Here is a 26,524-nt window from a genome sequence, read left to right as displayed (position 1 = left end):
GCTTGGTGCCATGGGTTAGCTGTTTGGGTGGGTTGGATTGGTTGATGGGTTGGACACGATGATCTTGAAGGTCTCTTCCAACCTGGTTTGGTTTATTCTAATAAAGGTTCTAATATTCTATTCTAATATTATCTCCTGGCCATGGGCCTGGTTAGGCCCAAGGCCACAGTGGGATGGGCAGTCTCAGATCTGGCCAGCTGAGACTAGCCTAGCAGTGGGGGGGGGGGGGGGGGGGAAGGAGGAGCCCTGGGGGTTTGGGTGCACCCTCAGGTGGGGATGGGATCTCTCTGGGTCTGTTTTGGGGTTTCCTCTTGTCACTGTGTTTCTAGTTCTCTGCACGCACTCACCGTTCCATTTAAACTTTCCATCACTTTTGCAATCTGTTTGTCTGAGTCGTTATTTCTGCGCGTGGTGGGGAGGGGGCTTGCCCCAACCCATTCCAGTGGGGTGCTCCCCCGTGCCTCTCCCCGGATCCTGGTGAGATTCGCTTCCTTTTCTGAGCGCACGCTGCTTCTTTGGTCAGCACCGGGGCAGTGCTGGTTCGACCGGCTTTCCGTATCGCTCGGAACGTACCTCTTACGCTGAGTCGAGCAGCATCGCAGGCCGAGGAGCCCGTCAATGAGTTCGGCTGCCAGATGTCGGTGACGGAGACTGGAGTCAATACAGAGGACCAAGATGATCGAGTGTTGTTCCTTTATTGTTCCAGTATTGTAGGACCATAGTGCGAGCATAGCGAGTACAGCACAGCTCCAGTATCGCAGGCCTATGGTGCAGGCCTGTGGTGCGAGTATAGCACAGTAAAGTAAAGCAAAGAAGAAGGGAAAGGAAAGGCAGAAGTGTGTAGCAAGGGAACTTCTACAACTTATATAAACTCAGAGAGCCTCGTTGGCATGGCTTCATTGGTTCCCTATGAGTGACCACACATCACACTGTTATAGATTATTGGTCCAACTAGTAACGACACGTGAGGTTTGTTGATGCAGGTGTGTGTCCTGTTGTTCCAAGATAACTTTCTGTGTTTATAGCTACCAGTGTCTTGTTTTAGTTACATGCTGCAGGCACAGCACTGTTTTGCTCCACTGCTAGCTGGCTCTGCACTTAGGCTGAGCATGGCCTACCACCATGTCAGGCTCTAGGCCTGCACTGCCAGATTGCTCACACTGCTTGTTGCTGGCATTGCCACACCTGGGTGGCCACCCTGGACACAAAGGATCTGTTCTTTGTGATTCCTTGCTGGAGCAGGTGAAGCCTCGGGCTGCATTTACAAGGCAAGGTTCACAACACATTGAATCGTCTTCCACAGGGCCACAAGCAGGCAGCCACCACGGCACACAAGGCCCCAGCAGCATTGCTGGACACGGCCAGGGTGCCACAGACTGTCAGCATCTGTCCATACACAGATGACCTCATTGGAGGGGACAACAAAGACCAGGTGGGCTCAGGAGCTGGAGCTGTCTGGGTAGTGCTGACTGATAATAGGTTACAAGTTCCAGAGCCAAGTCCAGATTTCAGTCTGGAGTGAGTGCTACACACAGGCTGCTGGTGGCTCCCCTGCTCTGTGTTGAGCCATGGCAATGGCTGGGCTCAGCTTTGTGCCTCAGGATGCAGCCCATGGAGGCTGCACCCAGCACAGCCTCACTCAGAGCTGCAGCAATGGATGGGCTCAGCATGTGCCTCAGGATGCAGTCCATGGAGGCTGCACCCAGCACAGCCTCACTCAGAGACAGGCAGTGGCTGGGCTCAGCTTGTGCCTCAGGATGCAGCCTATGGAGGCTGCACCCAGCACAGCCTCACTCAGAGCCAGGCAGTGTCTGGGCTCAGCTTGTGCCTCAGGATGCAGTCCATGGAGGCTGCACCCAGCACAGCCTCACTCAGAGCCAGGCAGTGGCTGGGCTCAGCTTGAGCCTCAGGATGCAGCCCATGGAGGCTGCACCCAGCACAGCCTCACTCAGAGCCAGGCAGTGGCTGGGCTCAGCTTGTGCCTCAGGATGCAGCCCATGGAGGCTGCACCCAGCACAGCCTCACTCAGAGCTGCAGCAATGGCTGGGCTCAGCTTGTGCCTCAGGATGCAGTCCATGGAGGCTGCACCCAGCACAGCCTCACTCAGAGCCAGGCAGTGGCTGGTGGCAGCTGAGCTCACGGCTGCCAGCGGCAGGGCACTGCGCTGGGGCAGGCAGCTGCGTTGTGGTCCGCAGGGAAGCTCTCAGGGCCCTGGCTGGGATCTCAGGACGAGTGGTTGGCGGCTCCTGGCGACAGGCAGGAAGCCTGGCAGGAGCACAGCACTTGCTTACCAAAACACCCCCAGGGTAACGCTGCCAAAGTCAAGGCTTGACCAATAGCAGAGCTTGCAAGCAGAGTCATTAACCAATCAGGAGGCGTTTGGCCAACTCCAGTCTGTGCATGTGCAGGGCAGCAGCCAATGAGGAGGCAGCCATGGGGGCAGCGGTGGTCCCTGCTCGGCACAGCGGTGCCAAACCTGGGCAGGTTGTGTGCCCAGGCTCGCTCCTGCCTCCTTCCTTTGGCTATGTGGAGCCAAAATCCCCCAGGCCAGAAGGGAGAGGGAAAGGGCTTTGAGCACAGCGTGTAGAGAACTGCTGGAGAGAGTCCCATGGGGGCTTAAAGGGTGCTGAGGGACCTGGAACACCTGTGTGAGGAGGAAAGGCTGAGAGCCCTGGGGCTGTTTGGCCTGGAGAAGAGCAGCCTGAGAGGGCAGCTGATCAAAGCTGATCAATATCTGAGGGGTGGGGGGCAAGAGGAAGGGGTCAGGCTCTTGTCAGTGGAGCCCTGTGATAGGACAAGAGGCAAGGGACACAAACTGGAACCCAGGAGGTTCCACCTCACCAGGAGGAGAAACTTCCTTGGTGTGAGGCTGCTGGAACCCTGGAGCAGGCTGCCCAGAGAGGTTGTGGAGTCTCCTTCCCTGGAGAGATTCCATACCTGCCTGGATGTGTTCCTGTGTGAGCTGCCCTTGGTGACCCTGCTTTGGCAGAGAGAGTCCCTTCCAACCCCTACCATCCCGTGGTTCCCAAGCCTCCCTGTGACTGCAAAAGCTGAGCAGGGCTCAGAGCAAAGTGAGGCTCTGTTGGTCCCAGCTCTGTGACATCATCACAAGGACCTTCTGCTTCTGAAAGCTAAACTGGAGCTCCAAACCCACCCTTGGCACACTCCCTGCCATGGCCTGGAGGGTTAATGGCAGCCTCTGGTTGACCTCCTGTGCTGAGGGGGACATTCCAGGTGGAGTTCAGGATTTCTGAGCCTCTCTGAATCCTCCTGGGTGGCTTCTGGGGGTGGCTGCAGAGGGAAGGTTTCAGCTGGGAGCACCAATCGCTGCCGAGTCCTGCACTGTCCATGTAGGCACAGCGTCCCCTGCCCTGCACATCCAACCTGCAGCAGAGAGAAGGGAGACCCTGAGGAGGGGAGGCAGACACCTCCAAGGTGGGAGGGAAGCCTCCAAGCTTGAGAATTAGCCTCCAAGGTGGGCAAAGAAACCTCCAAGGAGGAGGAGAAAGCCTCCAAGGGGTGGAAAGAAGAATCTAGGGTTGGGATGAAGCCTCTAAGGGGAGGAGGAAGCCTCCAAGGGTGGGGAAGAAGCCTACAAGGTGCTGTGGAAGCCTCCAAGGGGGAGAGAGAAGCCTCCAATTGATGGAAAGAATCCACCAAGGTGGGGAGGGAAGCTTCCAAGGGAAGCCAACGAGTTGAAGGTTCCCAGTGCTGCAAGGAGCAGGGACCACCCTGCCCAGCTTCCCCCAGAGCAAAAGCTCCTCAAGGGAGGGAATATTTTCAGTGTCTTGGTCCCAGGAGATTCCCTCAAGCTCTACCAGGTCTCAGGAGTTTTCACCTAGGGATGTCCTCACTGCCCTGCCAGCATCTTCACCCCACAGGTCCACGGGCTGTGGGCCGAGCGCTGTAGCTCAGGCAAGGGAAATGGAGTTTGATTGCTCCCCCCTCTCCAAACTGCTCTACAGATGTCTTCTGCTCCCCAACTCCTGCCCCAGCTCAGCCCAGGGCATGGTTGTGTCCTCCAGAAGCACACAGGACGTACAGGTTGGTGAGGAGAGAGCCATTGAGCCACTGCCAAGGTCCAGAACCTTCCCTTCGGAGGCCGACCCAGTAGTGTGCGGAGCTGCCACAGCGCCGCAGGAGACGCTGGAGGGGGAAAGAGAACCAAGGGTGACCTTTAGCTCCATGCCATGGCCTCCATGGGAGCCCTGCATCTGCTGCCCAGTGAAGGGGAGGCTCCTTCCCCCCCTTCTTCCTCCCTCCCACTCTAGAGGCTTCTTTTTCCACTCTCCCATCTTGGAAGCTTCTTTCCCCACCCCCCTTGGAGGCTTCTTTCCCCACCCCCATTGGAGGCTTCTTTCCCCACCCCCTTGGAGGCTTCTTTCCCCACCCCCCTTGGAGGCTTCTTTCCCCACCCCCTTTGGAGGCTTCTTTCCCCACCCCCCTTGGAAGCTTCTTTCCCCACCCCCCTTGGAGGCTTCTTTCCCCACCCCCTTGGAGGCTTCTTTCCACACCCCCTTGGAGGCTTCTTTCCCCACCCCCCTTGGAGGCTTCTTTCCCCACCCCCTTTGGAGGCTTCTTTCCCCACCCCCTTTGGAGGCTTCTTTCCCCACTCCCCTTTGGAGGCTTCTTTCCCCACACCCCTTGGAAACTTCTTTCCCCACCCCCTTTGGAGGCTTCTTTCCCCACCCCCCTTGGAGGCTTCTTTCCCCACCCCCTTGGAGGCTTCTTTCCCCACCCCCTTTGGAGGCTTCTTTCCCCACCCCCCTTGGAGGCTTCTTTCCCCACCCCCTTGGAGGCTTCTTTCCCCACCCCCCTTGGAGGCTTCTTTTTCCACCCCCCCTTGGAGGCTTCCCACACAGAAGTCCCTCAGGGGTCTCTCATTTACCAGCTCCTCCCAGGTGTCGATGGTGGCCAGCTGGGCTCCAAGAGCAAGGCAGGAGATCTGACTCCTGTTCCAGTCAGCTTTGTCCTCCATGAAGTAAAAGCACTTCTGCCTGTACCCAATGCCGTTGCCCAGGCAGCTGGGAAGGGTGGGAGAGGGGCAGGAGGGGCAGGAGGGGCAGGATGGACACCTCTTGGCTGCAGAGAAGCAGAACAAGTCCTGCTGACTTCTGCTGTTAGCTTCTCTCCAGGGGAGAAGGCTTTGGTGGTAGAGCCACAGAATCAGGGAGGTTGGAGAAGAACCTCTAAGATCATCGAGTCCAAGCATCGACCCAGCACCTCCATGAGCACAATCATGGAGTCAGTAAGGGTGGAGAAGGCCTCTGAGTGGGGGTGGGCACCTCCCTCCTCTGGTGGGCACCTCCCTCCTCTGGTGGGCACCTCCACCCTCAGCCACTCACCTGCCAGTGCGATGATGGCGAGCAGCAAGGCGGCGATGACCACGGTGACCCCGATGGGGACCTTCTTGTCTTGGATGCACTTGAGGCTAAAGCCTGAGGACAGAGCACGTGGGAGGAGCTTGGCCAGCAAACCCAAGGGCACCCCAAGCTCCCTGCAGCTCTTGCAGGCCTCCATGGGTTCCATCAACACCCATGGGTGCCTTCGACACCTTCCCACATCCCCTTCCTCTGCCTTGCAGGCATGGCAGGAGGGGAAGCAGAATCCTGGAATGGGTTTGGTTGGAAGAGACCTTGGAGATGATGGAGTCCAAGCCTCCCCCCAGCACTGCCAGGTCACCACCAAACCATGGCCCTCAGCACCACATCTCCACTGCTTTGAAACCCCTCCACGGATGGGGACTCTACCACTGGCCTGGGCAGCCTGGGCCAGGCCTGGAGAAGCCTCAGGGGGCAGAAATTGTTCCTCATGTGCAACCTCAACCTCCCCTGGGGCAACTCGAGGCCATTTTGTCTTGGGAGAAGAGACCAACCCCCACCTGGCTCCAGCCTCCTGTCAGGGAGTTGTAGAGAGCCACAAGGTCTCTCCTCAGCCTCTTTCTCTCCAGGCTGAACAACCTCAGTTCCCTCAGCTGCTCCTCACAAGGTCTCCAGACCCTTCCTTGTGCTCCAGACCCTTCTCTAGACCTTTCTCCTTGTTCTCCAGGCTCTTCCCCAGCTTTGTTGCCCTTCTCTGCACCTGCTCCAGCCCCTCAAGGTCCTTCTTGGAGCCAGCACTCAAGGTGTGGCCTCACCAGTGCCCAGTCCATGGGGACAATCCTGCTCCTCCTTTCCCACTTCAGGGGGATTTCAGTTCCCATCCCCACTCCAGCACCCTCAGCTCACCCCCTGTGGTGCTGGATGTCCCTTCAGAGCCACCCAAGCTACATTCCTCAGCCCAAAGCATGGAAAGCAGCTCCTCCCTTCCCCCCCCAATGCAGGGCAGCTCTGAAAGCCTCTGGGAAAGGGGATGGTGCTCACCTACCTGTGTCACCCACAGCTTCTGCCATCCCTGCTGCTGCAGAGGGGACAGCAGCACCCTGCAGGACCAAGGACGTCCCTCAGCCCCAGCAGCAAGGAGCTGAGCAGGGTCTGGAACACCTCCAAACCACAGCCAGGCCCTTCTCTGCCACAGGGCTTTGCCAGGATGCTCCTGAGGTCACCAGAAGAGCCAAGAAGCTCAGGATCCTCCCCAAAACTCAGTGCTGCTCCTCACAGGACTTCTTCCCAAGCCTTCCTCGGAGCTCTTCTGGCCACGTCCCAGCCTCACTCAGTGCTTCTCCAAGCCTCCCACCCCTGCCTGCTCCCATTCTGTTGCTGAGGCTTTTTCTGCATTCTTGGAGTTTTTGCCCTTTTCCTGCTCTCAGCCTTTTCCCAGGGCTCCCAGCAAGGCCCTGGAGTCCTGCTGGACAAGAAGTCCTCTGTGACTCAGCAAGGTGGCCAAGAAGGTCAATGTTCTCCTGGGGTGCATGAGGAGTGTGGCCAGCAGGTCAAGGGAGGTTCTCCTGCCCCTCTGCTCTGCCCTGCTGAGGCCAGCTCTGGAGTCTGGCATCCAGCTCTGGGCTCCCCAGTTCAAGAGGGACAGGGAACTGCTGGAGGGAGTCCCATGGGGGCTATGAGGATGATGAAGGGCTTGGAACAGCTCTGTGAGGAGGGAAGGCTGAGGAGCCCTGGGGCTGTTTGGCCTGGAGAAGAGCAGCCTGGGAGGGGATCTGATCAAAGCTGATCAATATCTGAAGGGTGGGGGGCAAGAGGTTGGGGCCAGGCTCTTGTCAGTGGTGTCCTGTGACAGGACAAGGGGCAGTGGACACAGACTGGAACCCAGGAGGTTCCACCTCTGCCTGAGGAGAAACTTCTCTGGTGTGAGGGCTCAGAGCCCTGGAGCAGGCTGCCCAGAGAGGTTGTGGAGTCTCCTTCCCTGGAGGTTCCAAACCTGCCTGGATGTGCTCCTGTGTGACCTGCCCTGGCTGGCCCTGCTTTGGCAGGGGGCTTGGACTCAATGACCTCCAGAGGTCCCTTCCAAGCTCACCATGCTGTGATGATCTGAGCTTGTGTGGGGAGCAGAGAGCCTGAAGCAGAAGCTGAGGAGGGGGAAATGATTTTGCTGTAAGACTGGGAGAATTTGGGCAACAAGGAAGCCATCAGCAAAGGGAAGGGGGGGGATGGGGCAGGCCACAGGGGCTCTGCCTTCTCCTGTGGGACAGCAACCACCAAAGCCAAGCTGAGGAGGTCCAAGTGCCCGCGGGGGGGCGCTGTCAGCTGCCTGCCAGGGGGAATAGTTCACCCCAAAGCCACCACACTTGGGAGCCTCTTCTCTGCCTCAGCCCTGGGGCTGGGGGCCCAGGCCTCAGCCCTCCCTCCAAGGGCCACCTGGGTACTCCCTGGCTCATCTTCAGCTGCTGGCACCAACCCCCCCCAGGTCCTTTCCTGCTGGGCAGTTCTCAGCCACTCTGCCCCAGCCTGAAGGGTTCCTGGGGTTGGTGTGAGCCAAGTGCAGGACCCAGCACTTGGCCTTGGTGAACCTCATCCCATTGATCCATCCTGGCCAGCTCCCTGCAGAGCCTTCCTACCTTGGAGCAGATCAACAACCACCCAACGTGGAGGCACTGCAGGGGTGGTGGCTTTGGGCAACTGGAGCTGTTTAGTGTGGAGAAAAGCAGCCTGAGGGGAGACCTTCTGGCTCTCTACAACTCCCTGAGAGGAGGCTGGAGCCAGGGGAGAGTCATCCCCTCCTCCCAGGGAACAAGGTCTAGGACCAGAGGAAATGGCCTCAAGTGCCCCCAGGGAGGTTTAGGTTGGACCTCAGAAGAAACTTCTTCCCTGGAGGGCTCTCAAGCACTGGAACAGGCTCCCCAGGGAGGGGGCTGAGTCCCCATCCCTGGAGGGGTTTCAGAGCCACAGGGATGCGGTGCTGAGGGCCATGGGTTAGCAGCAGCCCTGGCAGAGGCAGATGATGGTTGAACTGGGTGAGCACTGGAGGTGTCCAAGCAAGGTGCAGACACGGTGCTGGGGCCGTGCTTGAGTGGCCATGGGTGGTGCTGGCTGGAGGCTTGGCCTGGATGATCCCAAAGGTGTTTGCCAAGGGAAGGATTCCATGGCTCCATGACTCCAAGGCAAGGCTAAAGAAGCCATCCTGGGACACTTTATTGGGCAGAGCTGCAGCAGTCCAGGGCCAGTGTGGAACGGCCCTGGAGAGCCCCCAGCTGCTGAGCAGCCACAGCCGAGCTGGGCTGGGCCACAGGGGCCGAGCCCGGGGGGCAGTGTGGGGCCGTGGGGCTGCAGCACAGGGTGGTGCCAGGCAGAGGGCAGCCAGTGGCCGAGCAGGGGGGCAGGGGCAGGAGCTGCTTCAGGAGCCCTAAGGGGAGAGAAGAATCCCAGAGGCACAGAGTGGTGGGGGGCAGGGGCACCTCTGGAGAGCATCGAGTCCAACCCCCACCCAGAGGCCATCACCCAGCAGCACAATGGCCGGGGGGGGGGGGTTGGAAAGCCTCCAGAGGTGCAGCCTCCAGCACCTCTCTGGGCAGAGAGAGGCCCCCAGCTGCTGTCCCCTCCCCCCAGCTCACCTTGCTGCGCAGGTGGAGGCAGAGCCCCAGGCCCAGGCAGAGGAGCCCCAGCACCAAGCCCCCCACCCCTGTCAGCATCTTGCTGCGGCCGGGCTCTGCCGGCAGCTCTGTGGGGAGGAGAGTGGGGAGGGGGCTGAGGGCTGAAGTCAAGGCAGAGCCCATCCACCACCCTCCCCCTCCAGCCCCACAGCTCCCATCCACCACCCTCCCTCTGCAGCCCCACAGCTCCCATCCACCACCCTCCCCCTCCAGCCCCACAGCTCCCATCCACCACCCTCCCCCTCCAGCCCCACAGCTCCCATCCACCACCCTCCCTCTGCAGCCCCACAGCTCCCATCCACCACCCTCCCCCTCCAGCCCCACAGCTCCCATCCACCACCCTCCCTCTGCAGCCCCACAGCTCCCATCCACCACCCTCCCTCTGCAGCCCCACGGCTCCCATCCACCACCCTCCCTTGGCACCCCTACAGCTCCCATCCACCACCCTCCCTCTGCAGCCCCACAGCTCCCATCCACCACCCTCCCTCTGCAGCCCCACAGCTCCCATCCACCACCCTCCCTCTGCAGCCCCACAGCTCCCATCCACCACCCTCCCTCGGCAGCCCCACAGCTCCCATCCACCACCCTCCCTCTGCAGCCCCACAGCTCCCATCCACCACCCTCCCTCTGCAGCCCCACAGCTCCCATCCACCACCCTCCCTCTGCAGCCCCACAGCTCCCATCCACCACCCTCCCTCTGCAGCCCCACAGCTCCCATCCACCACCCTCCCTCTGCAGCCCCACAGCTCCCATCCACCACCCTCCCCCTCCAGCCCCACAGCTCCCATCCACCACCCTCCCTCTGCAGCCCCACAGCTCCCAAGCTTCCCCAGCAGGGCTCCATGGGAGATGGGGACCCCACAAGCACCTTGTGCCCCCCAGCTGCCCCAGGCTGCCCCGGGGCCAGGGCAGGGCCTTACCCCAGCGCTGGCTGATGGGGTGCTGCAGGCTGCTGTGCTCCACCTGGCACAGGTAGGTGTCCCCAGGCTGCGGGCTGCTTTCCAGCAGCACCAGCACCTGGTAGGTCCAGTCCCCGTTGGGCAGCACCTCCGTGGACACCAGGCTCTCCGTCTCCTCCTGCCCGTTCCTGAACCACTTCACCTCCACCTCCGCGGGGTAGAAATCCATCACGGCACAAACCAGCCTGGGGCTCTGGGGCAGGGAGCTCGACTGCACAAGGTGGATCTGCACCCGGGGCTGCACTGGGGGAGAGCCAGAGCCGACAGGGAAGGGGCTGACAGAGACCAGGCAGGGGCCACCCTGCCCCCCAGCCCGGCCCGGGGCTGGCCCCGGTGTCGCCATGCAGGACGGGACATGCCCAGGGACTCGCTAAGTCCTGTGAGGCACAGCCGTGCTCTGCCCTCCTGCCAGCCCAGGGCATCTTCTCTGTGCCCAGCAAGAGCCACAGCCTGGGGGGCAAGAGGCTGGGGCCAGGCTCTTCTCTCTGCAGCCACACAAAGGACAAGGGGCCACAGGCACAAAGGGCCACCCGGCAGCTTCCATCACAAGAACCTTCTCGCCTTGGAGGCTTCTGAGCCCTGGAGCAGGCTGCCCACAGAGGCTGTGGAGTCTCCTTCTCTGGAGAGATTCCAGGGCTTGGCTTGTGCCCGGTGCCCCGGGAAAGGTCCTGCCACGCTCTCACCTCTCCTCTCCACGGCGAATGAGGTCACTGCCTTGTAGTTGCTCCGGCAGAAGGTGTCCACCTCAGCTCGTTTCTGCTCCAGGAACTCCGGCAGGCTGTTCAAGTGCTGCGCTTGGCGCTCGCCCAGGGGGGTGTCGGCCACGAAGATCCCCAGGTCGCTGTCGAAGCGCACATACTGCTCCCGGTTGTGGATGTAGCTGTCCACAAACCTGACCCGCTCGGAGCCGTTGAGGAACTGACACTCAGCCTTTTCCATCTCCAGGAAAACCCCTGCGTGGGTAGGGGCCAGGGCAGGGCAGGGCAGCGAGGCACCGTGGAGCCCCCTCCCCGTCTCCACTCTCGCCCCCTCCCCAGTGCCACGCAGCTGCCACAGGAGCGCTGCGGGGATCCTGACCCCGAGGGGACTCCGTCGCTCAGCCTGGGCACTGCGGAGAGCCAGGGAGGGGGCAGGGAGGAGGGACTGGCACCCAGGAGTGGGGGGCAGGACGGCACAGCAGAGCCCAGCGCCTCCCAGGGCACCTGTGGCACCCAAGCCCAGCAATCTCCTCCCCGTGCCCAACTCTGAGCCCACCTGAGAGCTTCTCAGCACCAGCCGGGTGGGCTCCCAGCACCACCGGTGCCACCAGCAGGGTCACAGCTCCCAGCACCGCAGCAGGCTCCATGGCTGAGGGAGCTGAGGCTGCACAGATGCTGGGACCGCTGAGTGCGTTGGACTCTGTCCCTGCAGGCTTTCGCTCCAGCCCTGCCCAGGGATGGCACTGGGAGCCCCAGCACGGCCAGTAAGGAGCGGGGCTGGGCAGCGCCAGCAGTCACCAGGCAGAGCCGAGCCCCGCAGGGCTCCCAGCGCCGCTTCTGCCCCGGCCGGAGCACTGTCCCCAGGGAGGGGGCTGCTGGCCCCAGCAGCTCTGGGGCTCCCCGGCCTGGGCAGCCCCCACTTGCCCCTTGCCCACAGCCCTCTGCAGCTCCGTGCGCGGCCCGAGGGCATCGCTGCCCCCTTGGCAGCCTGCTCCCCATTGGGGGGACCCCGGGAGGGGCAGAGCGCAGAGTGCCCGCCCAGCCCTGTGCAGATCAGCCAATCAGCGTGCAGAGTCTGGGGGTGGCGGGCGAGGCAGCCAATGGCGCAGAGGGGCGGTGCCGTCTCGCCAGGCCGTGCCTCCGCTCTGCGCCCCGAGGGCTGCCGAGGGGCAGCGGCCGGCAGGGCTGCGAGCCGCGGGGGAGCATCTGCGAGGGGCAGCAGGGAGGGAAAGGCTCTGGGGTGAGCGGAGCCCAGAGCGGCTGTGGGCTGCGCTCCTCTGCCTGCAGCCAGCCAGGGCCCCCTGGGTAAGGAGAAGGCCTTGGAACGAGGGAGCAGAGCTGGGCAGTGCCCGGCGGGGCCGAGCCGCTGCTGGGGGCAGGGCTGTGCTGTTGCCTGGGTTGGCTGCCGCCGGCTCTGCTCCTGCCTGTGGGAGGAGGAGGAGCAGGAGGAGAAGGAGGATGAGGAGGGGAGGGGAGGGGAGGTGTGAGCGGAGCTGCTGTCTCGGGGCGTCGCTGGCTGTGCCCAGCAGGGAGTGGAAATGGTGAGCGAGGGCTGCCGCGGCCGCGTGGGGCTGCCGGGTTCAGGTTGGTCCCGGGCGGTGTTCGTGGGTCGGGCAGAGCCCCGGACCCCTGGGGCCGTGCCGGAGCCTGGCGCGGGGCTGGCAGCAGGGCTGAGCCTTATTTGTAGAGCATGAACCCGCAGAAGAAGTCCAGGTTTGGAAAGCTGCCGAGGGAGGAGGTGGAGAGCAGCTGGAGAGCGATGCTGCATCTGGAGCAGCTGTGCTGCCGAGCTGCTGCTGGACACAAAGCAGCTCCTTTGCTGTTCTTGTTTGCCCTTTTCTTGGGCATTTAGAATAAAACCTTTATTTAGAATAAACCAAACCAGGTTGGAAGAGACCTCCAAGATCATCGTGTCCAACCCATCAACCAATCCAGCCCTCCCAATCAACTAACCCATGGCACCAAGCACCCCATCAAGTCTCCTCCTGAACACCTCCAATGATGGCGACTCCACCACCTCCTTGGGCAGCCCATTCCAATGGGCAATCACTCTCTCTGTATAGAACTTCTTCCTACCATCCAACCTGAACCTCCCCTGGTGCAGCCTGAGACTGTGTCCTCTTGTTCTGGTGCTGGCTGCCTGGGAGAAGAGACCATCATCCTTCTGTCTACAACCTCCCTTCAGGGAGTTGTAGAGAGTGATAAGGTCACCCCTGAGTCTCCTCTTCTCCAGGCTAAGCAACCCCAGCTCCCTCAGCCTCTCCTCACAGGGCTGTGTTCCAAACCCCTCACCAACTTTGTTGCTCTTCTCTGGACTCGTTCCAGCAAGTCAACCTCCTTCCTAAACTGAGGGGCCCAGAACTGGACACAGTACTCGAGGTGTGGCCTAACCAGTGCAGTGTACAGGGGCAGAATGACCTCCCTGCTCCTGCTGGCCACACTATTCCTGATGCAGGCCAGGATGCCATTGGCCCTCCTGGCTGCCTGGGCACACTGCAGGCTCATGTTCAGCCTACCATCGACCAGTACCCCCAGGTCCCTCTCTGCCTGGCTGCTCTCAGCCACTCTGACCCCAGCCTGTAGCTCTGCATGGGGTTGGTGTGGCCAGTGTGCAGAACCTGGCACTTGGATGTGTTCAATCTCATGCCCTTGGCCTCTGCCCATCTGTCCAGCCTGTCGAGGTCCCTCTGCAGAGCTTCTCTACCCTCCAGCAGATCAACTCCTGCCCCCAGCTTGGTGGTGTCAGCAAATTTACTGATGATGGACTCAATACCCTCATCCAGATCATCAATAAAGATGTTAAAGAGCACAGGGCTCAGCACTGATCCCTGGGGCACACCACTGGTGCCTGGCTGCCAGCTGACTGTGGCACCATTCACCACCACTCTCTGGGCTCAGCCCTCCAGCCAGTTCCTAACCCAATGCAGTGTGCTCCCATCCAAGCCATGGGCTGACAGCTTGGCCAGGAGTTTGCTATGGGGGACAGTGTCAAAGGCCTTGCTGAGGTCCAGGTAGACTACATCCACAGGCCTCCCCACATCCACCAGGCAGTCACTTGATCATAGAAGTAGATCAGGTTGGTCAGGCAGGACCTGCCCTTCCTAAATCCATCCTGGCTGGGCCTGATCCCTTGGCCATCCTGTAAGTGCTGTGTGATTGCACTCAGGATGACCTGTTCCATGATCTTGCCTGGCACTGAGGTCAGGCTGACAGGCCTATAATTCCCTGGCTCATCCAACCAGTCCTTCTTGTGGATGGGCACCACGTTGGCCAGCTTCCAGTCCTCTGGGACCTCTCCAGTGAGCCAGGACTGCTGCAAGATTATGGATAGTGGCTTGGCCAGTTCGTCTGCCAGCTCTCTCAGCAACCAACCCTTCAGCTGACAGCAGAGCAGAGGAGAAATGGGAAGGGAAAGAACTGCATCGACTGAGGTTCAGTGCTGGAGAGCAGAGGAAGGAAAGGTCTGGGTGTGAGGTGCTGGAGCCGAGGGGAGCCAGAGGGGCAGGAGGGAAGCTGTGAGCTGAGGGCAGTGCAGGAGCTGCAGACTCTACAAGGCCAGAGGAGGTTGCAGAGGGGAGACCCTCTCCTTGCCCCCTGTGTCTAGCAGGTCTGGAGAGGTTCTCCTGCCCCTCTGCTCTGCCCTGGTGACACCACAGCTGGAGTATTGTGTCCAGGTCTGCGCTCCCCAGCTCAAGAGGGACAGGAAACTACTGGAGAGAGTCCAGTGGGGGCTGTGAGGATGAAGAAGGACCTGGAATGTCTGTGTGAGGAGCAAAGGCTGAGGCCCTGGGGCTGTTTGGCCTGGAGAGGAGCAGCCTGAGAGGAGATCTGCTCAATGATGACAAATATCTGAGGATGGGGGAAGGGGGCAAGAGGAAGGGGCTGGGCTCAGTGCCCAGTGCTAGGACAAAGGGTGACAGACAGACTGGAACCCAGGAATTTCCTTCTCAACATGAGGAGAAACTCCTTTGGTGTGAGGGTTCAGAGCAGGCTGCAGGTTGTGGAGTCTCCTTCTCTGGGGGCTCTGGCCCTGACCACACCCAAATCATGCTGGGAAATGGAAAAATCCAACTTCTGGGGGGAAAAGTGAGAAAAAGGCAACTTTTGTCTGCAGGAAGAGGGGACACAGTGAGGAGTCACTGCCAGGGGCTGCTCTGGGCTCACCAGGACCCTTCCAAGTGAGACCCAGAGCCCAGGGTGCTGAGGGGGAAGGTGTTGGAGGGTGGAAAAGTCCTGCCCCCAGATGCAGTTTGGGGGTCTCCCACCCAGGGGGCTTTGTGAGGTGCCCCCAGTGTCCATCTCTACAGGTTCCCAACTCACCCTCCATGAGCTCCAAGGCAAAGAGGCTTTTCCACTCCAGCTTCCCAGCCCCAACTGGGAATGTGGCTGCATCCCAAACTCTGGCCAGGATCTGCTGGGATGTGGAGAATGGAGCAAAGCTACAACCCCCTGCTGCTCCAAGACACCCTGGACCTTGGCCAAGGATAGGAGAAAGGACAACTGCTACAAACTGGAGCCCAGGAGGTTTCACCTGAACTTCAGGAGAAACTTCTTCACTTGGAGGCTGCTGGAGCCCTGCAGCAGGCTGCCCGGAAGGTTGTGGAGTCTCCTTCTCTGGAGACTTCCAAACCCTACCTGGATAGCTTCCTGTGCAGCCTGATGTGGAACCTGCTTCAGCAGGGAGGTTGGACCAGATGATCTCCAGAGGTCCCTTCCAGCCCTCACCACTCTGTGATTCTTGGGTTGGGCATAACCACCTCTGCCAGTGGTTCCCACCGCACTGCAGCCCAATGCTCACCCTCCCCCCTCTCTTTCCTTGAGGTTTTCCCCCAGCTCCTGGCCTGTAACTCCTTGCTTGGTCCAGGGCAAGGTGGTGGATGTGAACATCTGGGATCCCACCAATTTCAGCTCTCCCAGCTCCATCCCCAACCAGCCCAAGGCTTTTCAGCCCACACCCAGGAGGCCTGGTGCTGGGTGGTGGCACATTGGCATCCTCAGCTTGTCCTGCCCAGGATGTTCTGAGCTCAGAGTCTCTTGGGAGCCTCCATCCTGCCTCAGCTCCTACAGAGGAGATGTCAACTTTCCCTATGTTCTCCAGCACCTCTAAGGGTTGGGGGATGTGGGAGCTGCTCCAGACTTGCATCTCCAAGTCCTCCAACCTCGGTGGCAAAAGGGGTTGGAGGAGAGGCATCTCCCCCAACCTGTCCTGCAGATTTCCCTTCTCCTTTCTCCTCCCTCAGCTTTTCTGCAGAATCCTTAAATGCCTCACAGAGTGGTCTGGCTTGAAGGCACCTTTCAAGGTCACTGCTCCATGTCTCCAGCTGGATCAGGTTGCTCAGATCTCAGTCCAACCTGACCTGGGATGCTTTCAGGGTCTCCCCTCTGCTCCTGCTCCTTTTTTGGACGAAGCAGCTGCTTGAGGGACTTCCACCAAGAGAAAGAAACCAGCCCAGAAGGTGGCAGCAGCTCAAAAACCTCCTCCCAAGGCATCAGTCAAGAGGTCACCATCTTAACCCAGCAGCCCCAGGGTGAGTTGGTGTGGTGAGTTGAAGAGGCTGATGCTCCCACCACGGGCAGAAAATAAGACTCAGACAAATGGATTGCACAAAGTGGTGGAAAGTTGCAATGGAAAAGCAGTGAAAGTTTTACAGAGAACCACGAGCACGGTGACAAAAGAGATCCCAAAGCATACCCAGAAGCATCCCATCCCCACCTGAGGGTACAACCAAACCCCCCAGGGCTCTTTCTTCCCCCTCCCCTCCACTGTTAGGCTAATCTCAGCTGACCAGATGTGAGATTGCCCTTCCCCCTGGCCTTGGCCCTAGCCAGGCCCAAAAGGCCCTGAGATAGCTCCCCCCATTACCAGATAGCAGTGAGGGCAGAAAGAGGAACTGCAGGACTTTGCAGGTCAGTTTATAGGGAGCAGGACATAATGGGATGAAATGCACAGCTTCCTGTGTCCACCCACTGGGCTGGACCCCTCTGGGACAGGGGAGGTGTTCCTCACGTGGGCACAGCAGGGGGCACCTGGCCCAAAGTGCTACACACAGTGTCACAGTACCAGGGTGTCACAGTGCCAAAGCGTCAGGGTGTGTGGCAGTGTGAAGGTTTAACCCTCCCACCACGTAAAGCACAGCTCACTCAGTGGGAGGAGCAAAGGAAATTGCTGCATTGGACAAGCAGAATGAAATGCAATGAAGATATCATAGTATCATTCAGGGTTGGAAGGGGCCACAAGGATCATCTAGTTCCAACCCCCCTGCCATGGGCAGGGACACCCCACACTAGATCAGCCTGGCCACAGCCTCATCCAGCCTGGCCTTAAACACCTCCAGGGACGGGGCCTCGACCACCTCCCTGCACAACCCATTCCAGGGCTTCAACACTCTCATGGTGAAGAACTTCCTCCTCACCTCCAGCCTGAATCTCCCCACCTCCAGCTTCATTCCATTCCCCCTAGTCCTATCACTCCCTGAGATCCTGAGCAGTCCCTCCCCAGCCGTCCTGTAGCCCACTTCAGATACTGGAAGGCCACAATTAGGTCACCTGGGAGCCTTCTCTTCTGCAGACTGAACAGCCCCAACTCCTTCAGTCTGTCCTCACAGGAGAGGTGCTCCAGCCCTCTGATCATCCTCCTGGCCCTGCTCTGGACACGTTCCAGCACCTCCAGATCCTTCTTGTCATAGGGGCTCCAGAACTGGAGGCAGTACTCCAGGTGGGGTCTCCCCAGAGCTGAGTAGAGGGGGAGGATCACCTCCCTCGACCTGCTGGCCACACTTCTCCTGATGCAGCCCAGGATCTGATTGGCTTTGCGGGCTGCAAGTGCACATTGAGAGCTCCTGGTGAGCTTCTCCTCCCCCAGCACCCCCAAGTCTCTCTCCTCAGTGCTGCTTTCCAGCCAGTCCCTGCCCAGCCTGGATTTGTGCCTGGGATTGCCTCGACCCAGATGCAGGACCTTGCACTTGCTCTTATTGAACCTCCAGAGGTTGGCTTGTGCCCACCTCTCCAGCCTGTCCAGGTCCCTCTGGATGGATCCCTTCCCTCCAGCTGTCTGCTGCACCACACAGCTTGGTGCCATCAGCAAACCTGCTGAGGGTGCACTCAATGCCACTGTCCATGTCACCCACAGAGATGTTGAACAAGACAGGTCCCAGGACTGATCCCTGAGGGACTGCGCTTGTCCCTGGCCTCCACTGGGACATGGACCCATGGACAGCCACTCTTTGGGTGCAGCCATCAAGCCAGTTCCTTATCCATCTAGTGGTCCATCCATCAAACCCATGTGTCACCAGTTTGGAGACCAGGATGTGGTGTGGGACAGAGTCGAAGGCTTTGCTCAGCCCCAGGTAAACGACATCAGTTGCTCTCCCCTCATCTATTAATTTTGTCACCTGCTCATAGAAGGTAACCAGGTTGGTCAGGCAGGATTTGCCCTTGGTGAAGCCATGCTGACTGTTCCCAATCACCTCTTCACTATTCTTCTGAGCCAGTAGTGCCTCCATATACAAAGCATGCAGCATTTACAGTATGCCCAAAAATACACAGGGAAGAATGTAACACAGAAACTCCCTCCCGAGGAGAATGCACTCCGGCCAGGAGCAGAAGAGAGGCAGAACTGGCTGAGAGGAAGGACTGTGAGGGATCTGTTGCTGTGGTAGTCTCACAGCTGACCAATGAAATTCATGTAGACATCTTCCTTTTGTTTTCCTTTTTACAGCAAAGCTTTCAGCTAGAGAACTCTGCAGCTATCTTTCTTGAAGGCACAGCCTGAAACTGTCACAGTTCCTAAGTGCTGCTCCCCAGGGGACTCTCAGGATTAGCTGCTTAAGTAAGCTGAAGTCTGCCCTCTGGAAGGCCAAGGTCAGGGTTTTGTTGTTGCTCCTCCTTATTTCCCTGCATAGTGAAAACTCCACTGTCTCATGGTCGCTGCACCTCCTACCATCACATCTCCCACCAGCAGGTCAAGCAGGGCCTGATCCCTGGTAAGCTCACTTAACAGCTGTGCCAAGAAGCTGTCCTCCATACACTCTAGGAACCTTCTGGGCTGCCTCCTCTCTGCTGTGCTAAGGCCCCAGCAGATATCTGGCAGGTTAAAGTCACCACAAGAGCAAGGGCTGGCGATCTTGAGACAGCCTCCAGCTGCTTGTAGAGCACTTCACCTACCTCTTCATCCTGGTTGGGTGGTCTTTAGCAGACTCCAACCAGGATGTCAGTTTTGTTAGCCCTCTCTCTGATTTTAACCCACAGGCACTCGATCCTTTCATCCTCTACCTCAAGTTCTGTGGCCTTGAGAGATTCCCTGACACCCAGAGCCACCCCTCCTCCTCTTCTGCCTCGCCTGTCTCTCCTAAAGAGATTGGAAGCATGCAGTGCAGTGCTCCAGCCCTGGGGATCACCACCCCACGCTTCTTTGATGGCAACTACACCATGAGATGCAGACTCTGCCACTCGGCACATTCCCTTGCAGGGTTCAGGTGGCTACCTCGGGGCAGTGTGCAGTGGCCATGGAGCTTCCCCTTGGCTCAGAGGAGCTGGCAGAACTTTCACAGCTAGTCCTGGCTTTGAGGTACCCTGGGGGTTACAGGGCTGCAGAGCAGGCACAGGTGGTGATTCCTCTTCCCCCATGACGGAGCAGGGTCGGGCAGGATGCGGCTGGGCACTGTTCCTGCTTTACAAGCTGGCACACAGGGTTGTGGCTCCGCTGCTTGGAGCTGTGGCAGATGTTTGGACTACCGAGATTCAGGCTAGTCCCTTCCCCCACCCCTGGGCACTCTCACCCTCAGGGCTGCAGTCCTCCTGGAGACACAGCAGCTGTCTCCCACTGGTGGGACTGGCAAATGCGACGCTGGCCGCCTGGAGCTGCAGCGAAGGCGTCTCCTTTGCAGGCTCTGGAGGGTGCTGGCTTCTCTCCAGACTGCAGAGGCTGCTAGTTTGCTTGTGTGTGGAATGAGAAGGCTTCCTAGCAAAGAGAGAGTGGCTTGTTTGCAGCTTGGGGCAATACTTGTAAGTTTCTGGAGGCAGAAGTTGGCCAGTGGGCAATCTTGTCAACAGAGAGCTTTAGCCTCCAGAAAGTCCCAGCCTGCAGTGTGCCCAGGCAGCCAGGAGGGCCAATGGCATCCTGGCCTGCATCAGGAAGAGTGTGGCCATCAGGAGCAGGGAGGTCATTCTGCCCCTGTATACTGCACTGGTTAGGCCACACCTCGAGTACTGTGTCCAGTTCTGGGCCCCTCAGTTTAGGAAGGAGGTTGACTTGCTGGAAGGTGTCCAGAGAAGGGCAACGAAGTTGGTGAGGGTCTTGGAACACAAGCCCTATGAGGAGAGGCTGAGGGAGCTGGGGTTGCTTAGCCTGGAGAAGAGGAGACTCAGGGGTGACCTTATTGCTGTCTACAACTACCTGAAGGGAGGTTGTAGACAGGTGGGGGTTGGTCTCTTCTCCCAGGCAGCCAGTACCAGAACAAGGGGACACAGTCTCAAGCTGCACCAGAGGAGGTGTAGGCTGGAGGTTAGCAAGAAATTCTTCACAGAGTGACTGCCCATTGGAATGGGCTGCCCTGGGAGGTGGTGGAGTCGCCATCGATGGAGGTGTTCAGGAGGTGACTTGACAGGGTGCTTGGTTGCATGGTTTAGTTGATTAGGTGGTGTTGGATGATAGGTTGGACTTGATCTTGAAGGTCTCTTCCAACCTGGTCTGGTCTATTCTATTCCATTCTATTCTATTTGTGAGGCTGGAATTCTGCCCTTACTAGTCAGTGCCACGAGCATCCCATGCAGGGGTGCATGTTGCTGTTTGCCCCTGGGAAGGCAGGCTGGGTTGTTTACTTGACTGGCTGGTACCCTGGTGTGCTGGGTTACACTCATCCTGGGGGGCAGAGGGGAGGCTGAAAGAGGCCAGCTCATCAGGAGGACACAAGAAACTTGACCCAGGTGGGTAGAGAAGGACTTGGTTTCCCCTTCCCAGGAGGAGGGATCCCCTGGGTCAAAGGTGCTCTATTCCACTCCCCCTGCCTGCCCAGCAAGCTTATAAAGAGAGGACATTTGCTGCTGCCCTCTGCTCCTGCCTTGCCTGCTCGAAAGAGCATTCAGCTGCTGCTGGTTTCCTGTGCTGGCCACGTGGTCAGGCCTGGTTCTCTCTCCAAGCTGCATCCAAGCTTTCTGAAGGACTGAATCCACTTCCATCCAGGGAAATCCAAGGCCATCCAGGCTTGGGTTTGTACATTTTCCTATCTATCCTTATCCCTTGTCCTTGTGAACCCTCCCTGCTATTGCTATATATATATTTTGTTAAAAAAGTTACTTCTCCTACTTCCAAACCAAGTCCAAACTACTCTTTTGTAGAGTCACCTCCTTCCCTTTTTTCCTATCCCCCCTGTGACCATTTGAGGCGGTGCCTTTAACAAAGGGACACCATGTGTCGAGGGTTGGAAGGGTAAGGCCAAAAAGCCTCCTCCCTCCTCCCTGTAAAGTAAAGGGAAAGAAAATTGAAGGGAAAGGGGAAAAAAAACCTCACAGCTGAATTAGCAAAGCAGTGGAGCTGTATATTTACAAAAGCAATACAGGATATGCAGGGGAATTTACAGAATTTACAATATTTGCAATATATACAAAAATATACAACAAAGCAGCACAGAAATGAGAGTTCCCCCCTCTGCTGAGGGGGGAATGACTCTCCCCCTTTCCCCAGAGCGGGTTAGAAAGAGAGAGAAAGAGAAAAAAGTTAGAGGCAGTTATGTGTTAATTGGAAAGCAGTTAATACAGGCCTTGCAGCTTATCAGTTTCAAGGTCAAGCCTTGGCGGAAAGCCCAGAACGCTGTGAGCTGCAAACCACCGAAGGAGCGGAAGAAAGACAGAACTGAACTGAACTGGAAAAGTGCAGGAAAGCCCAAGATACCCTGCTGCACTCCCAGTCCAGAAGGTGCTTCCTCCCAATCTACCAATGAAATTAGTTTAGATCCTTCTTTTCGTTTACCAACTTCCGTCCACCATATTCCCTTTCTTAAGGGGACAGCCTCAACCGGTCACACCATGGCAGAATGTTTTATAAGCAAGACAGGTCTAAACTAATTTCATTGGTGGAGAAGCAGAGGCACTGCCTTAGGTTTTGATTCCCAGTGGGACTTGTCTCAGTTCAGTCTTGCACTTTCTCCTTCCCACTGCTCACAGGTTCTGGGCTTTCAGCCAGACTGACCTTGGAAAAAGATAAGGCCTCTGCTAACACACTTGCTCTAACCATATAACTGCTTTTAATTAACAACTTCTCTTTTTCTCTCTTTCTAACCCTCTTCTGGGAAAAAAAGGGGAGAGAAGGGGGTACAGGGGGAAACCCTTCCTCCTGGCGGGGGAGGGGAATCTCATTTCTGTGTTACTTCGTTGTATATTTCTGTATATATTGTAAATACTGTAAATTCTGTATATTCCCCTGCATTTCCCAAACTGCTTTGTAAATATAGCACACAATCCTTTGCTAATCCAGCTGTAGTTTTTTTTCCTTTCAATTTTCTTCCCTTTACTTACGGGGGGGGGGGGGGGGAAGAAGGCTTGAGGCCTTCCCCCCAACCCTCGACACCCCCTTTTTTTTCCCTTTTCTCCTTTTCCTTTCCCCTTCCTTACTAGGGAAAGGGAGGGGGAGGGGGGAGGAATTCTCAGTCTGTTCTCATCTGAGCTGTTAAACTCCAGTTAAGGCTCAAACCAGCACACCTGGTCTTTGTTCCTCAGCTCTGGGCTGAGTACCCACTCTGGAAAGGAGGGTGGAAGGGGGAATGTGGCCAAACATGTTGGGGTAAGTTTGACAGTATTGGGGGCATAATTCTAGGCACCTGGTGCCTTCAGCACAGAACCTTGAGCAGAAGGGCCTGGGCACTGCGGGGGATGCAAGAGGAGCCAGCAGGGAATGCTCACCGTGAACAAGGCCATTGTGTACCCAGGTCTGTGTTAGGAGGAGCTGGGTCTTCTACACCAGGGCAGTTGTCATCCCCCTCCACTGAGCCCTAGTGTGGCCACGAGAGGACCAGTGAGTCCCTCTGGGGGGCTTCCTGTTGGAGAGAAGTGGGGAGGAGTGGAGAGAGTCCAGAGAAGCTCTGACAAGCTGATATTGGAAGCCTTGAGCACAAAGCCTGCCTGGGGAGGCTGAAGGACCTGGGCTTCTTGAGGCAGGTAAAGGAGAGGCTCAGAGCATCCCAGTCACAACCTGCAGGTGGCTGAAGTGTGGTTTCAGAGCTGGTGGAGTTGTTCTGAGTGGTGGGAAAAAAATCAGGAGATAGGAAGTGTGGCTTGGGAGGCTGAGAGCAGAAGTGAGGAGAAGGAAATGTCCCTGCAAGGGCAGTGCTGTGGGACCAGAGGGCACTCAGAGGGAGGCTGAGCCAGCCCTTGGCTTTCTCTTCCATGGAACCGGCAGGGAGGATGGAGAGATGTCAGTGAGGGGGAGGAGGGATTGAGGTGAACTTGGAGAGAGGACTGGGTGTCTTCAAAGGAAGAGGTGCAGCTATGGGACACCATAGGGCAGGCTGTGGTGGGGATTGGCAAGGCTGAAAGCCCTCATCAGAGATGACCTCTTCATCACCATGGCTGTGGCCATTGTCTCTGCAACCAGAAGGTAGCTGAACTTCATTCACAAAGACCTCATTGCCTCCTTGCCCCACCCAGCACTGTCACACCATAGACCTGCTCCAGCATCGTCACACCCCACTGCCCCAGGAAGAGCCCTGAGCCATGTCTGAGGGACAGGATCTCCCTTCCAAGGGGCTGGGGGCCAGGACTTGGCCCTTTGGCTTGATCAAGCCCATCCAGGTTTGCTCAGCATCAGAGCAACCTTGATATTGTCTTAGTCTTCCTAGTTCTTGCTTCTGCTTTTCTGCTCTAACAAGCCCCTGGGGAGGCTTTGTCAGTGATGGTCCTCAGTGGGACCCATTAGGGCTCCAGCAAAGTTGGCAGTTGGCATTTGGCTTCCTGAGAGGTTTCTTCAGCTTGCTCTCAGTCTCTGAGACTCATGGACTCGACACCAAGGCCACCAGAGGAGTCATTAAATGCCTGGGGCTGGTCCTCTGCTGCTGAGCTGAGCCAGGCTCCTGGGCTGGAGGGAGCTTCTGTCAAGCAGGCAGCACTGCGGAGAGACAGCTCTGCCCAGGAGCTGCTCCTCTGCACAGGGCAGCAGGACTGAGGGCACTGCCAGGACATCTCAAGGAGATGAGGAAGGCAGAGAGAGATGCAAGGTAGGCAGGACAGGTTGGGAGCTGAGAGCTCAAAGAGGAGAAAGCTTCCCAGCCCTGGACATGGTGAGTCTGTGGTGCAGGAGGATGGATTTGCAGTTTGTGGAGCTTGTAAAGCTGCCACATCCCACAGCCTCTGGCATCTCTCTCTTCTAGGGAGGGGCAGGAGATGCTCCAGAGCAGAGCTTCCCATCTGCACCATCAGAGACACAGGACAGGACAGCTGCCTCCTGCTGGGATGACTGCAAGGCTGTGAAGCTTGGAGTGCACAAACTTCCTGCACAGAAGGAGAAGTAAATGTGAGAGGATTGTCTGGGAAATAGCCAAGGAGTTGTCTGAAGGAATTCTCTCCTAACCTGTGTGATGTCTTCTCCTCTTTCAACAGTCCTCCATGCCCAGAGACAGACCATGTCCAACAGCAGCTCCACCACCCACTTCCTCCTGCTGGCATTCACAGGCACAAGGCAGCTGCAGCTCCTGCACTTCTGGCTCTTCCTGGCCACCTACCTGGCCGCCCTGCTGGGTAACAGTCTCATCATCACCACCATAGCCTGCGACCACCACCTCCACACCCCATGTACTTCTTTCTCCTCAACCTTGCCTTCCTAGATCTCGTTTCCATCACCACAATTCTTCCCAAATCCATGGCCAATTTCCTCTGGGACACCAGGGCCATCTCCTATGCAGGATGTGCTGCTCAACTCTTTTTCTTTTCCTTGTTCCTTTCAGCAGAGTATTTTCTCCTCACCGTCATGGCCTACGATCGCTACGCTGCCATCTGCAGACCCCTGCACTATGAGACCCTCCTGGGCAGCAGAGTTTGTGTCCTCCTGGCAGCAGCTGCCTGGGCCTGTGGCTTTCTCACTGCTCTGCTGCACACAGCCAATACCTTTTCCCTGCCCCTCTGCCAGGGCAACTCTGTGGAGCAGTTCTTCTGTGAAATTCCCCCAATCCTCAAGCTCTGCTGCTCCACCTCCTGCCTCAGGGAAGTTTGGCTTCTTGCTTTCAGTGCTTTTGCATTTGCAGGATGTTTTGTGTTCATTGTGGTGTCCTATGTGCAGATCTTCAGGGCAGTGCTGAGGATCCCTTCTCAGCAGGGACGCCACAAAGCCTTTGCCACCTGCCTGCCTCACCTGGCTGTGGTCTCTCTATTTATCACCATTGGCATCTTTGTCTACCTGAAGCCCCTTTCCATCTCCTCCCCATCCCTGGATCTGGTGATGGCAGTTCTGTACTCGGTGGTGCCTCCAGCAGTGAACCCTCTCATCTACAGCCTGAGGAACCAGGAGCTGAAGGATGCCCTCAGCAAACTGATCCCTGGGTGTTTTGAGAAGCAATAAACTCTTTGTCTTCTCCTGCAGAGCAGTTCTGATGCCTCTCAGAGCAGGCCCAGCCTGGCTCCTGTACTTTGGGGGGTTGGAGCAGGGGAGGGGGATTTTTGCTATTTATAATGTTGTCATCCCCTTTCTAATCCCCTCCCTGCTTTGCTTTTCTGACCCAGAGTTTGTGTAACAGGAGCTGTGCTCCTTCTTTGGTTAAACAACAGAAAGGCTTTTCTGTGAGCATTTGTCTTTTCCTGAGCTCCTTCCTCCAAGCCTTCTCTGCAGCTCCAGGGGCAGTTCATCTCTTCAGAGGTAGAGGTGAAGAGTCCCAGCACAACAGCTCTGCCACACAGCCCCAGCACTCGTTCTTCCAGGGCTGCTCTCTTTGCCCTGCCACACTCTCCTTCAGATCCCTTGTGTTGGTCTAAGGCCTGAGTGCTGTGGCACCTTGCTCATGGCTCTGCCGTGTGCAGCCCTGTGACCGCAGGCAGGGACAGGCCATGAGCACTTCTGTGACTGAGCTGGCCCCCAAGGGCAGTTCCATGAAGACAGGTGATCTGCTGAGGGCAGTGTCTGGAGGCTTAGGTCTTCATCTAAAGTTTCTTTCAAGAGCATGCCCAAGAAATTGCCCCCCAGAGACAAACACCAGGGAAGGGCTGAAGTGTGGAGTGTGCAGGGATGGGGCACACAGCAGTGTCCTCACACAGCCAGGCCTCCTGCAAGAGACCTGAAGAGCATCAGAGCAGGGTCTGACCTGTGCCTGTGCTCACTGCACACCCTGGGGAAGCTGTCCCAGGGCAGTCACCCTGGACTAGTCCCTCACAACCACCACTTCCAGCACTGGCCTCTCACCCCAGCTTGGATAGGTTCCTAGGTCCCTCCCTGGGAGGCCAGCAGTGCCTGCTTGCATTGTGCAGGTGAGAGGTCAGCAGGGGCACTGTGTGTGGGGTGAGGGGAACCTGAGTGAGCACAGACACCAGCAGCCAAGGCACTGGAGGTTGGAGGAGCCTCTCAGCCTCTGGCAGGGGCAGCAGGAGGCCAGGGAGACCCTGTGACTGCTGCAGTGCAGGGTCTGTGTGAGTGATGGGGAAAGATTCTGTCTCTAAACATCCCAAGGTGAGGAAGGAGTTCATGAGGCCAGCTCAGATGTGGACACCTGACAGAGCTCTGACCTTTCTGTGTGTGACTGCAGAACAAACTCTCTGCTCCAGGGAGATTCATCTCAGGTGCCTTGGACAGGTTCATTGCAACAGTTCCTGTCTGCTCACATCACCCTCCCTGGACTGTGCCCTGCACTGTGCACAGAACCAGCAGAGAGGTTTTGGGTGTTTGGAAAATGCATCTTCAAGGAGGCCAAGAA

The 26,524-nt window shown here is 57.9% G+C and overlaps 2 protein-coding genes, 1 long non-coding RNA gene and 1 pseudogene across 4 annotated transcripts in view; 2 read left to right on the top strand and 2 right to left on the bottom strand.

Moving 5' to 3' along the window:
* Positions 1-2,393: 2,393 nt before the first annotated feature.
* LOC137456675 (C-type lectin domain family 2 member E-like) lies at positions 2,394-6,391 on the bottom strand. The gene is made up of 5 exons (XM_068168235.1): positions 6,367-6,391; positions 5,346-5,438; positions 4,889-5,082; positions 4,043-4,146; positions 2,394-3,384 (listed from the first exon to the last, which is right to left on the bottom strand). The coding sequence occupies exons 1-5, from the start codon at positions 6,389-6,391 to the stop codon at positions 3,132-3,134; spliced, it is 669 nt and encodes a 222-aa protein (XP_068024336.1). The 3' UTR covers positions 2,394-3,131.
* A 2,104-nt stretch (positions 6,392-8,495) lies between these two features.
* LOC137456628 (class II histocompatibility antigen, B-L beta chain-like) lies at positions 8,496-11,440 on the bottom strand. Of its 2 annotated transcripts, none has more exons than XM_068168159.1 (5): positions 11,197-11,440; positions 10,626-10,895; positions 9,904-10,180; positions 8,945-9,051; positions 8,496-8,736 (listed from the first exon to the last, which is right to left on the bottom strand). In XM_068168159.1, the coding sequence occupies exons 1-5, from the start codon at positions 11,285-11,287 to the stop codon at positions 8,525-8,527; spliced, it is 957 nt and encodes a 318-aa protein (XP_068024260.1). In that variant the 5' UTR covers positions 11,288-11,440; the 3' UTR covers positions 8,496-8,524. The 2 variants fall into 2 exon arrangements, with proteins under 2 accessions (XP_068024260.1, XP_068024261.1); XM_068168160.1 differs by having other exon boundaries at positions 8,649-8,736; positions 9,904-10,185; positions 11,197-11,401.
* A 359-nt stretch (positions 11,441-11,799) lies between these two features.
* Positions 11,800-26,524, top strand: part of LOC137456629 (uncharacterized) — a 30,733-nt gene continuing 16,008 nt past the window's right edge. Inside the window, exon 1 of the long non-coding RNA XR_010991060.1 lies at positions 11,800-11,945. This is a non-coding gene — a long non-coding RNA (uncharacterized lncRNA). The remainder of the gene's footprint in view (positions 11,946-26,524) is intronic.
* Positions 24,065-25,182, top strand: LOC137456645 (olfactory receptor 14A16-like; annotated as a pseudogene).

This window comes from Melanerpes formicivorus, unplaced genomic scaffold (assembly GCF_026170545.1).
Source record: "Melanerpes formicivorus ecotype bairdi unplaced genomic scaffold, bMelFor1.0.p_v2 SCAF_134, whole genome shotgun sequence".
In the NCBI taxonomy this organism is placed as follows: Eukaryota; Metazoa; Chordata; class Aves; order Piciformes; family Picidae; genus Melanerpes; species Melanerpes formicivorus.
The sequence above is the reverse complement of the archived record's forward strand: the minus strand, read 5'-3'. Positions and strand labels throughout refer to the sequence as shown.